Source organism: Coturnix japonica, chromosome 16 (genome assembly GCF_054131305.1).
Source record: "Coturnix japonica strain WE chromosome 16, WE-NBRP24, whole genome shotgun sequence".
Taxonomy (NCBI): domain Eukaryota; kingdom Metazoa; phylum Chordata; class Aves; order Galliformes; family Phasianidae; genus Coturnix; species Coturnix japonica.
Window position 1 is genome coordinate 3,411,195 of NC_140678.1, and position 14,683 is coordinate 3,425,877.

General features: G+C 45.9%; 1 protein-coding gene across 1 annotated transcript; it reads right to left on the reverse strand.

Annotated features, from left to right (window-relative positions):
- Positions 1-402: 402 nt before the first annotated feature.
- SIN3B (SIN3 transcription regulator family member B) lies at positions 403-13,707 on the reverse strand. Its single transcript, XM_015886190.3, has 19 exons — positions 13,481-13,707; positions 12,950-13,056; positions 12,372-12,525; positions 11,433-11,696; positions 10,956-11,099; positions 10,609-10,731; positions 10,060-10,149; positions 9,525-9,643; positions 9,000-9,207; positions 8,255-8,371; positions 7,679-7,917; positions 6,913-7,096; positions 6,098-6,692; positions 5,439-5,608; positions 4,723-4,896; positions 4,387-4,479; positions 4,002-4,096; positions 3,387-3,591; positions 403-3,009 (listed from the first exon to the last, which is right to left on the reverse strand). Exons 1-19 carry the CDS (start codon positions 13,583-13,585, stop codon positions 2,779-2,781), a joined length of 3,417 nt encoding a protein of 1,138 aa, XP_015741676.3. The 5' UTR covers positions 13,586-13,707; the 3' UTR covers positions 403-2,778.
- Between the last annotated feature and the right edge of the window lie 976 nt (positions 13,708-14,683).

The window sequence follows — 14,683 nt, forward strand, 5'->3', positions numbered from 1 at the left end:
CTGTTGTGTGGAGCACACGAGTAGCTGAAGCTGGGTCTGGACCTCGGTTTTGCACACCTCTCATGGCAAAGGTGCTGCTAGGAACAAACCAATACAGAGCTGAAAGGCTGAGTGAACTGTGTCTGCTTAGCCTTGAGAAAAGAAGACTGAGAGAGGACCTGATCCAGGTCTATGAATATCTGAGGTTGGGGGGGGGGGGGGGGGGAAGTGGGGAGACTAGACTCTTTTCAGCAGTGTGTGGAGACAGGACAAGGGGAAATGGACAGAAAGTGGAGTATAGGAAGTTCCAGCTGCATTTTTCTACCATTGAAAATTGAGTTTCAAGCACATGACAGTCAGTTCTGGGGGTTATCAGAAGGCATAAATGAAATCTTAAACCCATTTAGAACAGTGAGACCTGCAGACTTTTAAAATCAGTATTTTATTTGACTTGGATGTGCAAATAAATATTAAAAAAACAACAAACAAACTACATTCAAAGAGCTGGCAAAGCAATTATAAGCCCAAAAGCAAAGATCCTTCAAAAAGATGGAAGAACAAACTCTTGATTCGAGGTGGTGCTTGCAGGTACAACAGCTGAGCTTAAACTCTCGGACATCAGCAAAGCACTCTCAGACCTGCACTGCCCACTTATCCCATCACTTCACATCATTTGCTACCACTGTTTTTGAGACAACAGCACTACGAAGGGCCACAGTCTGTCGTAATCTGTTCAAGATCATAAATTAGAAGTTTACAAAATAAGGATGCTTAAAAATACCTGAAGTACACTTAAAAAATGGGGAGATGGAACAGGATGGCACACAGGTGTGTTACCCTCATGGGACACCTGGAATCAAATGCATTTTAAGCCACGAGTTGCAACCTATTGTCTAGTAAACATTTTTCTGTATCATAAAACCATAAAATTTGGCACAGTTATCATCTCCACTGGAAGACAGCAGAGAGGTGAACAGGACTGAGGTGTATTCTGTTAAGCTGACTGGAAGAGAAAGGGTTACTGTGCTTTGCACTGGGCTCAATCCCCCTCTCCACCTCACCCTCCCATATCTATGTGGACAGGGGGAGGAACCTCGGAGCTCATTTCAGTAACCAGAATTCAACATACACTCAATGAGAACACGAAGAGAAGTTCTGCACTGGCAGTGGTTGTGCAAGTGGCCACAAATGCCAAAGAGTGGCCTCCTTCATTCCCTCCCACAGATTAATTTGCAAAAAAGACAAAGAGTCAGTACAGTTTTGTATTAAACATACCCCAAAGGCCAATTTTTCTACGGTCAAGTGAGACAATTGCAAAACCCAGCGCTGTACAGTGGAAATAACCCAGGACAAATCCTACAGGCTGCTATTTCGGTTTGGCTGAAATTATAACCTAAAATCAAAGCCACAGAAAAAGTATCCAGGTTGGGGGGTTATTCCCTTAAGAGCCATGAAAAGCTGGACGTTGAGCTGAAAGAGGCTGGACCTGCCTCAACACATTATGTTTGTCATATGCTCCATGAGAGTGCTTGCCTTTGGCCCCCAAAAACAACAGCAAAGTCACAGTGGGGCTGCAGGACAGACACAGCTGAATTTCCTTGATTTTTCAACAGGTTTAGTCTGACAGTTGATGCAGTTTTCTGCACGGTTCAGGTTACATTTTGTTTTGCTTCTATTCAATAAAGCTTGGGTAGAAGTAAGGAGGGTTTGGTGGAAAAGCTTCAGTGGTTGTGGCTGGATCTAATCCTCCCCATTACAGACTTCCGTGTGTCACTGCAAACACAGCATCTGCGCTGACCTAGCAGGAACAGCAGAATATCTGGGACAAAACTTCAGATCCAGAGCAAACACTGTGCTGCAAGAGCTCCATCTACTGCCGTTATTTAAGTGGTACAACCCAGCAGAACCGCAGAATCTGGGCACACACAAGGAAGAGTTTGCAGTCTCCAGGGGCTGCCAGTCAGCATGCAACATACCAAAAATAATCAGACCAGACCTCGCAGTGGATATCCTTCTCCACACACACGCTCCAAGCAGCTTCAGATCGGAGACAGCACTCTGCAGCAGGTCACAAATTCTCAGAGCAATGAGAGGGGCAGACAGACCGTGGGCCTTGGCTCCTCCCCGGCACTGCAGCTCACAGAGATTCTTCCCCTTAGTTCCCACTCCAGAATACTCAGTTGGTGAGCAGGAGTTAAGAGTGATCAGTATGCTGTTCACCTCTGCCTCAGTTTCAACATTTTCTCACCGGAGCACCAGTAACAAACACTGCATTTGTTGCCTTATTAGTACACGCAGATAACGAAGCAGCCTGCAGCAAGGCCGGCAATCAGTGCCACACTGGCACTTGGAGGTTACACTGAAGAGTTCTGCAGGCTTCAAGACGGCACAAATTCAGGAAGATAGGGCACATTAAACTTCTGAAAAGTGGAAGCAGCTGCCAGCATTTGCCAAGCACCAGCCAACTCCTGTCCAACAAAGCCACCAGTGGCAGATCACCAGGAGCCCAGCCCACTCGTTCTGCCTTCCTGTGTTGGCTGGCCAGCAGTGGCTTAAGGCTAGGAAACTACTAAAAAGTGTGTGGCAATGCCAAGAGCCCTCTTCCTTAAAGCTGTTCGGTCTCTTCATGATGACTGGAGGATTACACTGCAAGGAGACAAGTCTAGGCCATATGGAAAATACGTTATAATCCAAAGTAAAATGCTGTTTGGATAAATACCATTAATACATTACATTGCATTCCCACCACTATTCTCAGAGTAAATGTGTTTCACCAGCAAGTCCCAGGCACAAATTTCCTCAAGGTGAAGCTGGATGGCGACTGTACTGCACTCTGTATCTGTTCACAGGGACTCCATGGACATTCACTGTCTCACAAGTTGTTTTACAGGGCACCATCTCCTCATCTTCATCTCCCATTAGCCAATCTTGAACTACATCTACTGCCTCCATGGTCACATTCTCTTCAAGCCATCTGTTGTGCCACTCTTCAAACTGCTGGTGGTGCTTTAACAGCACCATTGGCTGTACCTGAAAGCAGAAAAGTAAAAAAATCACTGAGAGGTTTCTAGGCAAGAAGTCAAAACTTCCACCTCTTTGTATGTCCAAGACAGGCATGCTATACAACACAATACAAACAGAAAAGCCACACAGCTGCCTTTAAGGATCTCTATTTCTTAATGTTTGCCACTCCCCTTTAAAATTTGCAAAGAAAAACCTGCTGAACTAAACTAAAGCACAGAACATTTCCCATCTTTCTTCCTTGTTTCATCCGATGCAGAGGAGTAACTTCTGGATGTAGTTTGCAGAAATTCAGCTGCAAGACTTCTTATCAATACCTGTCTTTTGGCTGCAATCTTCTATCTCTGCTATTGTCTAAGCTACTAAGAGAGTAACAGGAGATGCACCTGCTTGGCTTGGCAAAGCGCTCCCCGCCTGTACATGTAATCCTCTGAGTTCATGATGAACATCATTTTGTGGGTGTTGAGCTTGAACCGACAGTCCACATTGCACGCGCTCTCAACCCCAATCAGTCTCTTCCAGGAGCTCTTCACCTCACTCCGCAGAGCTCTCACTTGCTTACATTGCCACTTGCGAAATTTCTTTAGGTTTCTGGAACGAAACAAAGATTATGAAGCATTTGTCACACGTGTTTACCCACTCTCTTTTTACCCAGCTAGCATTGCCGACAGCACCAGTATGAAATGTATGTTTTAGTTTTCAGACTCTCAACAAGTAGTTACCAAAATGGAAACAAACAAACTAGACCTCAAATTCCCCCCAGAAAGGACTGCTTAGGCAGTCCCACTCCATCATCAACACACCTCAGCGCAGTGGTCATTAATTTTTTCTTCAGCATTCCTGTACAGCACACTGAACACCAGCAGTCCCCCTGGACCTCAGAAATGAGTGCATTTCCCTAGAACTGCCTGTGCTGCACATCACCCGCTATCACTGCCACACGCTCAGAGGAAGCAGGACCAGCTGACCCAGATATGACTCAGGAGAGGGAGGGAGCTCACCTTTGCAGAAAAACTGGTTTCAGTAAGAAGCCATCATTCTGGCTGTTGGGTACTCCTTCTACCCCAACGTACTGCTCCATGTAGTTAGCAAGGTGCTACAAGAGATCAATTTCAAGTCAAGACTTCTCTCAAGATAAACACTGCTGCAAAGGACTAGTTTATTTCCAGATGCTCTTTAGGAAGCTGCTGGTACCTCACCCAACCCCAAGATGATTTATGTTGGACCTGTTTCATTAACACACACATTTCTGTCAATGCCCACACCTCCCAGATAAGCTTATCTTCCTGGCAGAAACTCATATTTGGGATTAAGAAAGCTGAAAAGCATTCTTAGACATCTGTTTTGTCTGTCGTACAGCAGACTCCATGGCCACAAAAGTATTACCTGGACCTCCACCGGATCTTCTGTTTGGGTTTCTTCTGTATCCAGAAGCTCAATGGTCATGATCACCTGTCCCTTCCGCTGTAGAAACATTACCTGTAAATGACAGGTGAAAGATGTTGGCCACGAGTCCACAATAAAATGATGGATATTCACAAGTCGTTTGGACAATAAATACAAGAACAGGAGAGGCATAAGCAACAAGGCTTTTCAGTGAGTCAATACACCACCGCACTGTCTATGCTGTTTTTGGTACCCCTGTTTCCATATTGTGGCCTTGGCACTTTAAAACCCATTTCTCCCAGGTGAAGTGGCACAGTCCTGGCAGCAGGTTCTCACCTTGAAACAGTTCTCATCTGCCATGCAGCGTTCAGCCTTCCACTGATAGCTGGTCTCCTTTGCTGCCCGGACACACCTAGAGGATAGGTTACCTCCAGCAGCACCTCGCTTCCTTTCATTCAAGTAGAGCTCAACAACCTTCAAGCAGATGTCATCACTCACTAAATGGTGAAGCTTCCATTAAAAAAATGGAGAGAATTCAGTTAGCAGTCTGGGCCAAGACTTAACTTCAGTGTGTTATGAAAGGAACACAAAACTAAGCATAGCATCATACAAAATATCAAAGATTTAACTCCAGAGACTTTATATACTTTATTTTACCTTTCATTACTTTGCAATATAAGGGAAAAAAGAAAGTAAGGAACTAATGTGCCTAATTTAACAAATAAACAACAAAAACCAACCCTACCATTAGAAGACAGATACTGCATACAAGAGACAAAGCCTTTCTTTTGCCTTCGATTTATCTTGGAAATGGCAGAATTTAAAGTCTGGAACTGAAATAGTGTTGGAAAAGGCCAGGAAGAGTCAGTCCCCTGAGGTGGGCCCTGTACCGTAGCAGATACTGAACTATCGCACTAAACTTTTATTAAACCCTTTCCACCACAGATTTAACTTCTATACATTTGCTGAAAGAGTTCTTGCGTTACAGGTGATGTAAGAAAGCTATTTGTCCATAGAAGGGAAACATGCTGTCCCCCAAAGAGCATAGTTACCTGGCGGACAATATTCTGCACCAGTTTGTCCATAGTAAAGCCAATATAGGCATGGATAGTGAACATCTCCCTTAGCGTGTCCTCATACTGTGTTGGGTCAATATTCCCATCCAGCAGGCTCCTCACCATATCCAGGAATGCAGGGTAGTACTCCTCCAGTTCCACCTCACCTGGACAGAGGAAAAGAGCAGTCACTTACTACATGCAAAAGGCAGAGTGCAGTCAGGTGTACAGGACAGCACTGCTCGAGAATCATGACATTCAGTACTCGGAGAACCTTTGCAGAATTCTCTCTCAGGAGAGCTGACATACTATAACAGTTCTTCCTCAAGCTCTTTTGCAATACTTTGAGTGGTTAACGGTTTCATCAGAGAACCATTCACATTTTAAAACTAAGTAACACTTTAATACAAGACACTTTGGGAACACTGGACAGCTGTGCACTTGCGGGAAGATTTTATAAACTATGCGTGAAAGCCCTCAAAGGACAAATTACAAACGAGCTGTCCTGTCAGATCAGCTGTACCCATGAACTGCAAACAGAGCAGAGGTTTGGACCCCTACATTCCTTGCCTGCTGGTTGCAGTTACCCAGATACAGACAATCAAGCACTAACAACCAGAACATTAATAATGGACTACGTCAGAGCATATTCTTACTTGGCTGCTTCAGTCTTAGCTCCATGGCTGGATCATTGGTCTTTTCTTTTCTCCCCTCACAAAGGAGTTTCTCTCTCTCTTTTTCAGTCCGATATTCTAGAAGCTGCTTCTGTGCTTGACGATAAATCTTTAGAAGCCTTGAGCACAGAGTCTGATGAAGGCGGAGGAAGAAATACCAATTATTATTGACAAAGAACAGACTGTAAACATCATCCAGAGTGTTATGGGGCTCAGTAGCTGTAACATCACAGAAGGTTGCTTTTGTCTCCAAAGGACTGCTTGGAGGCCCAGGCACATGCTTTTTCCGTAGCTCTGGAGTATCCAGGTTCTGCCCCTGATGGTTTTCTCTGTCTTCATCTGCTGATTCTTCAGAAATACTGTGTTCAGGAGGCTGAGAGAAGAACAACTCAGGTATGAAGTGGTGCACTATCTGCCGAATGGTTGCTTGATCCTCCTTTTGGATGGTAGGCTGACGTTTTACATAATAGCTGATAAGAGATGCTGCGTCTTCCAAAATCTGCTTATCTTCGTAGATAAAGATAAGATGAGGCTCATTTGTGGATGAACTTCTCCCCTCTGAATGCTGCTCCTGATGCTGTAATCAAGAGACAAATAGATAAAAGATCCTTCCACTCCATTCTCAAGTGCCATTCCTGCCAGAAGAAATAAGCCAGGATTAACTCTATGCTCGGGACAGCCATTTTGGACTGAGAACTCTTCAGAGCACCTCAAGATGATCCCAGGCACGGAGCGAACCTTCAGACAATAGTGTAAATGAAGGACAAAGAGAATGAATTATTCGCTAGCATACATACCTCATCATAGACACTCTCAATTTCATTCAGCAAACTCTTGGAGCGCAAAGCTTTGGTGTCATTTTGTTTGAAGTTGACAGCCTGGTGGTCAAGGGACTTCAGATAGGCTTTCTCGTACTGCTCACGCCAAATTTTGTTGAAGCCCTGCTGGGCCTCCCGCCACTCCTCCTCTTTTGCTTTCAATCTGCATAAATGTACAATCTACTTCAGTTTGAAAAGACAAATAAAAGCACCATCACTGGAGATAAGCTGTCCTTTCTAACAGTGTCTACCAAAACCAGCTGTTTAAAAATGCCTGGAAGACTAGAAAATGACAACAATTTCCAACACCCTAACTTTCTCATTGGAGATCATTTCACAGAACCTTTCAGCATTGCAAAAAGAAGTGTATGACCCAAGTATTCAGAAACAGCAGGACAGAGAAGAAGGGAGGACTTAAAACTCATATTTTGCTCCCAAATCAACCTCAAAAACTTGATGTTTTTTTAAAGCACAGTCTGTGAACTCTAAACACAGACAGAAGCATTTTCAGCAAGCTACTGAAACATTTTAGATGCTTCTAACGAGCTGCTAAAATATTTGTCACTTCAGAAGTAAACAAAATCTACTTTATTTCCTATTTCTGTACTTTATTATAATGTAAGGAAGTAAAAACCAAGTTACTTATTGGGGGAAAAAAAAAACGAAAAAAACAACAAAAATGAGCTTTACAATCCTGTGTTGGTTTCTTTAAGATCCCAGGTGAGTGTGGGAGAACAGGAATTACCTCTTAAGAACAACTGGGACTGCAGTAACTGGGTTTTTCTTCAGACTTTCAATGATCTCTGGTGCTTTATCACCATAGATGCGGTAGATGGCCCTGCGTTGGATCACTTCTGATGTCCCTCCCAAGCAATCATCCAGCCGAAATTTTTCCTGATCCTCTTGAGTGAGACGAGAAAGCTTTTTCTGCACACTCTCCAGCACACGTATTGTGGCTAAATTGGTCTCCAAGACAACATCCAGCTGTTAAGAGTCCACAGAGACACAGTTTAACAGCGCAGGAAAATGGAGCTGAGCAGTGCTCAGATCTGCTGCCTGCTGGGTGGAGCTAAGAAGCATCAGCAAGGCTTCTTACTGGAAAATAGACCTATGCCAGTTCTCCAAAGGTAACATGCTTTCCAGAACTGCACTCATGCCTAAAAGAACTGTTAGCAAGTGGGAAAACCCCAAACTCTTGCTCAAACTACTGAACACTAATAAAACTTCCAGTATTTGGTAATGATTAGTTCAGTAAAAAGCCTTAACAGCTAAAAGTTTTGTTTTCTGAGGAGGGAGAATGGAAGCTGAACAGCAGAGGTACCTCAAACCGCTCATCCTCACAGCGGTGCAACTGTTCCTCATAAGGAGTCTTCTTGGAGCTGACAAAAGTTGAGTCTTCAGACCAGGATGGAAATGAAACCCAGGTATCGTTTAACACCTGCAAGAGTGCAAAGATACAACACTGAATAATGTCTTAGGAGCCCAGAGCTGTTCTAAGAGCTCTGATACTTCTCTGTTTTATTCTTGAACAGTTCTTCCTTGAGTTTCTACTGCAAGTTTCAGCCTAGCTAACACTATTATGACTACGCCTAGATAATTAAAGGTCTGTGTAGAAATGCATCAGAGTTCACAAGCAGCTTCACTATCTTCTCTCAAAGCAGATATTGCAGTAAAGTAGACAACAGGGAACAGTGGGAGTAGATGTCTGTTCTCAGTGACAGCAGTGCCTAAGACATTGGCTCACAGTGCTCTTTCAGGAGAAACACTGCTTCCAAAGGTGAGTCCACTGCTAGAGAAATAACTTCCGTTTTTTTTGTCCATTCAAATAAATTTGTGTATGCACACACCCTCAAAAGAGATTACACTGAAAGACGTGACTCAGGATGTGATTAGATAAATCTAGCAAGCTGAATGTGGATACTCTTATTTCAATGAATTGGATGAATAACTGATACAAGACTGAAGAGGGATAGTCAGTTAAAGAGGAGCCCATGTGCAGAAGCTGTACTTTCAATTTACATAATTACAGTGTTTGTGCAGGGATTTAGTGGATGATGCCAAAGTACCTCCTTGCAAATGGCTGTTCTCCCACTGCACTTTGGCTGCTGGTAGGTTTTTGGGAGAGCACGGTAACTTGATCCAATGCGTTTGCAGGAAGCATAATCTATTTCCCGACTCATTCCATCTCCGGATCGGTCGCTCAGTGGAGAAGCAAACGAAAGCTCTTTTACACCAAGAAAGGACTTGAACTGTGCAAACAGCTCTGGAAATTTCCTTCAAAAAACACAAATAAGCATGACCTATGTTATTTCATTCCAACAGTTTTAGGCTGGCTAATACTTGTCATAAAAGCATGAAACCTAAATAAGCTCCTCCCCAGAATGCTCCCCAAGAGTTGGGTAGCTACATTAAAGATTCCAATTGTATTATTTCTCTTTGTGGATTAGCTTTGCATTGCTGGCATGCTACCTAAAATGTATTTCTGATGTTGAATTCAAAGCTTCAGTGGCAAAATTCACAGCACCTACCAAAAATTAACAGAGCAAGGCTGAAAAAGGTCAATGCAGCAGAGATGGCAATCAGTAACTTACCCTAAAAATGGCGTAACTAACTGGAGCAGCTCAGAACCAGAGACCAACTCCTGGTTGAAGAGAGCAATGCAACGGAGAAAATTTTCATAGACTTCCTGACTTTTGAGTACTCTACGCACCTACAGACAGTTTGGAAAGAAATTATCAAACCACTTGAATGTCACTTTTAATTAGTGTTCATATTCTAAGGAGTCTGAACCACAGGTATGGAGACCAACCTCTATTTGCATTGCAGCATAAAAAGAGAACATTCCCCAGAAGTCTAAGTTTCAAACATTAATTTAATAGCTACATATAGTCACTATGAGGAAATGCTGCTGAAAAGCACAGTAAAACGTACGTGATAGAAACAAACATTCAGGAAATGGCTAATGATCAGTTCCCATTCTTCCAAACCCATCTATTTGCTTTTTTCTTGGTCTGCCCTGCCTCTGCCACTTGAAGTCAGGCAATTGCTAAGTGCTGACACACAGATTAAATAAATAATAACAAGTTTAAAGTAAGCCCACAGCGTGACAACAGGCCATGTACTGACCTTGTCAAAGAATGAAAACTCCTGCAGCGTTCCATATTTTCCCACTGTTGCTACTGACAGATCTTTGGTACCTCTCAGTTTCATTTTCTTCTGTCAAAAGAACAAACGATTATACTTAATATGTTGTCATTCAAATGCTATCAAACTCCACTTGTTGACACAGAACAGCTCTCTGCAAAGTCTGATCATCGGTATTTCCCGAACAGCAATCTAGCATTGCTATGTCAAGTCCTCCACAGCAATCTGTATCAAACGAATCCTAGTTGAGGAGGAGAAGGATCACTTCAGGAAGAATTCCAAAGAAAGTTTCCTTTGCAGAAGCCATGAATTACCCTTTTGAGGACCAATACTCTGCACCTAAAGGCTTGATGATCAGTATACAACATGCTACCATATACATCTTAGAATGCTTTCCTTGCAGATTATATAGTTTTGATTTTTTTCCCCTTGTACCTAACCTACATGCTTCACAGTCACTACTCATTACAACTTTACCCAAGGAATTACATAAACAAAATGAGTACTATGAGGTCACTTGCAGAGAGATACCTTTGCTGGGCCAGAAACAGGACGCAACAGCAGCGGCCTGGATCGCTTTTTGCTGTGCTCAAGATTCTTTTCATGCTCAGTTTTCTGGACACTATTCACTTCACATGGTCCATTTCCTGTGAACTGAAGAAAACAAATCATCGTTTCAATGCTCTCTCCTCAGTCTGTACAAATAACAAATCCTGTTTATCTGAACAAAGAGCATGTAGTTAAGTGACTTGTTTTGTGAAATTCCAAGCAGTGAAGAGAAGTGAATTTCATCTACAGGTTGTGGGTCTTTCCATAATGCATTCTACATATGAACAGGCAGCATTAAATATTCTGCCTTGCTTTAGGCATACACATACCAAAGACCTTTTAGCCTCTGGAAGAAACTGTCCAAACTCAGAGAGGAGATCCTCCTGGCCTCTGAACAGATTTGCTACTTCAGTAAATACTTCTTCCTCTGACATGCCCCGAAAGGGTCGACCTTTAGTGTTAAGCTGTTCTTTCTGAAAAGATACACACAGATGTTAAACAGATACAAACACACGACTCACAGCAGCCAAAAAAAAACCACAACATAAACTTCATATAACTATTAGACAGTCCAAGGCTTCTATCCCACAGGTTATCACTACATCAGCTGAAGGTTATTGAAGACAGATCCACGTACAACCCCTCTGCATCTCAGAGCCCAGGAAGTTCAACAGTTTTCACACTTATGTCATTTCATATGAATATCTATGAGGCAGTTGTTGCACAAAGCCTGATGTCTCATTTGATAGCTGTTCAAGCAGCCACACCACAAACCCATAATCTATCTTACATTGAAGGCTTTTTACCTGATAAGTATGAAGAATTTCTAAAAAGGATCTGTAAATTTCTGGGTGGTCAAGGAAGCGCGTTTTGATCTTATTCACGTAGCTAATGGCATTATTGAACTCTACAGAATCGGACTCCAAAGGGATTTGGGATTTATCTTCTTTGTACGGAAGCTGGTGCCTAAACTCCTCAGTACAGTCACTGTGGTTGTGCGAATTCTCCTGTGAGTAATGCAACAACAGCCCGCTGCCAGGGAGGGCGCTGGGAACAGGCTCTGAGGGCACCTAGTGGCATAAGACATACAAGACAGTGACTCGTGTTGAAACACAGGTGCAACTACATCCTAGCATTGATATTTTAAATGTTTAGCTAAAACAGATTACCACGTGAAGAAATAAATGGGGGGGGGGAAAAAGATTTAATTTGCTAATACATTTTCTTCCCTGTGTTATTAACACCACGAGTTAAAAACAAACAAACCCATAAGCCATATCTGTCTTGGTAAACAGTCTGACTCACTGCTGCTTTTGACTGTCCCTGCATTATCCACACTTGTGAGGCTGTACCAGGTAATGTGTGCTGCAGTTCCTGTTACCACTGTTCTATGTCAGTTTTAAGAAACATATTAAATTCCTGAGCAACAGAAAGATCTGAAAAATACATACTGCTACTAATCAGCATTAAACCACAACTTTATCAGCAGAATTCAGTAAGAACTCTATTTCGGCCTCCACAGCTGCACAGTAACAAGAAAAAAGGAGAGGCCAATGTGTACCCAACCATCACACATGAGATGTATTTCAGTTTTACATTGTAGCCCTTACCACATCTTAAAAACTAGGTCAGAACTTTTGCAATGTGCAATACATGCAAACGTACATAGCCTAAACAGCGCAAGAGATGTGCGAAGCAATATATTAATAGGATTTATTTGGAGTACTGTGAGCTTTATAACCTACCTGACTTGTCAGCGGTGACTGTATACTTAACTTCCCATTCTTTGGAATTTCTATTCTGTATCCCAGAGGGAGGAAAGCATTGAATCCTACAATGAGGTCGGGGTGTTCGTGGAACAGCTGTGAGACGCGTCGGATGACTCCGGGTGTGTCGATGCTAAAATTGAGAAGAATTTTGTTACTTGTGTTATGTCAGAAATACAACTTAAGGCCAGAAAACTACAGAGGTAGGTGAGAAGCCAGATGCCATTCTCATCAAAAACAAGTCTGGAATCTTCAGACCTAGAAATGAGCCCAGGCAGAGGGAAGGAGCAGCATCCACTGCAACCACCCACTGGGAACATTCTCCATAGAGAAGAACATGCAGGTTACCCAATGTGGGCACCACACGAAGGCTGTGTTCTTTTCCCATGGATTTCTGCTCTGGAAAACAAGGAAGGAGACGGCACTGGGATGGACACGTCCTCCATCACCTCCAGCGTGGAACAACTGGGCCAGCAAGGACAGGGGAACCTTGGGGTGAAGGCTGGGGAAGCCCCCAAGGTGGAGACAGCCCCGGGGCAGCCCGGGCCGGGCTTTACCTCTGGCTTTTGAACTCCTTCATGATCTCCAGGAAGCCGTTGTAGGTGGCGGGGTCACTGCCGAAGCGGATCTTCACCTGGTCCAGGTAGGAGAGCGCATCCTCCACCTGTGGGCGGGATGCTACTGAGGCCCCGGGGAGGGGGCGCACAGGCCCGGGGCGCTGCAGAGGCCTCGGCTGACACCCCCACCGCGCTGAGAGCGCCGGGGAGACGGGACAGACCCCGGTGGAACGCCGCGATACCGGAGCGGGGCTGAGGGCACCGAAACTGTGGGACCGAGGGGGGATCAGGGGACGGGAGGATGGTGGGGGAAGGCCGCGGTAACGGGGGCGGGGAACGGGGCCGAGTGTGGGGGGGGGGGGAAGGCGGGGGCGCCCCGGGCTGTGGGAGCAGAGGGGCGCCCCGCGGCCCCGGGGGCGGGTTCGGCGCCGGACCGGGGCGGGGCGGGTCACGGCGGGGCGGGCAGGGCCGCTCCCCGCCGCCCTCCGCGAGGATAGGGACGAATCCCGGGGGGCCGCGCTCCGCACTCACATGCACCGGCAGCTTCTCCTGCGCCGCGGCCCGGCCGCCGCCGCCGCCGCCGCCCCATCGCGGGGCGCTGCCCCCCCGGCCGCCGCCGCCGCCCCCCGCCGCCATGTTGGGAGTCGGAGCCGCCGCCGCCGCGCGCCCCCCGTCAGCGCGTGCGGAGCGTCTGCGTCAGCGCGCACGGCGCCACGGCCCGGCCCGGCCCGGAGCGGAACCGCCCGCACCGCGCGACGCTTCCGGCCCTTCCAGCGGCACCGGCGGGAGCGGCGGGGAAACCTGAGCGGGACGAGGGAGGGACGGGGCTGCGCGGGGTGAGCAATGCGGGACCGCTACGGGCAGCGGCGGGTGGCGGACGGACGGACGGACGTTGTACGGGAGCCCGGGGCCCTCGCGGTGGCCGCTCCTATTGGGCCGCGATTAAAGGGCACAAACTGAGCTCCAGCGCCCGTTGTGGCATTTTTGGACCAAACACCGTCTTTATTTATTGTTGCTTGTTTGCTGATCTTACACGCTCGTTCTGTGGTACGTGGCAGCGGTGGCTCGTGCTGTGAAGGCGAGGGGACCTGCAGGGCTACTCAACCACATCGTTCTGAAGCGGGATGGGATGAAATGGGAGGGGATGGGATGGGATGGGAGCGGCTGTTTGTGCTGTTTCAGGTTATTCATCTTGGCTTTTACAGCACCGAGCAGATGTGGGACAGCGTGTCGGTCCAAATCAGGCTCCCAGAACAGAAGGGTTTCCTTGGTCACACTGCTGTGTGCTGTACTTCCTCCTGTCCCTCCCTCTGATGTCGTTGCACAGAGCTGTGGTGGTGGTGTGCTGAGAAGAGGCTCTTGTGGGACGACAGAACCTCTCACAAATGATGCGACCCAGCCTCGTGGTGGCCACAAACCCATCTGCAGTGGGGAATGATCCTACAAGCAGTGCTGTGCATGCGCTGCACCACCAGCAAGGCACCTGTGGGGCCAGGCACAGAGCAAAGGGCTTAATGTACATCCCTAACTTTGGGCTTCCCCTAATGCATGTCCCCTGCTTCCTTTCTCAGCAGACAACTGAACTCTTGAATTGGACCACTACTGCTACGTGAGAGAGAGGGAAACCAGTATGCCATGCTGTCTGTTTCTCCATAGGACACCATAGGGATGTCTCATAGAGACCTTGGGTTGAATTTGCAATTAACTTCACTGCTATTTGAACCCTTTGCTGAG

Bases quoted from the DNA above. Each gene is read 5' to 3' on its own strand.
- SIN3B (XM_015886190.3), bottom strand. From the start codon at position 13,585: ATGGCGGCGGGGGGCGGCGGCGGCGGCCGGGGGGGCAGCGCCCCGCGA. The intron at 9,644-10,059 runs GTCAGTACATGG...AACTGTCTGTAG, and splicing joins AGTTTTCATTCTTTGACAAG to GTGCGTAGAGTACTCAAAAG. The intron at 3,010-3,386 runs GTGCATCTCCTG...TTCTGCTTTCAG, and splicing joins CGCTTTGCCAAGCCAAGCAG to GTACAGCCAATGGTGCTGTT.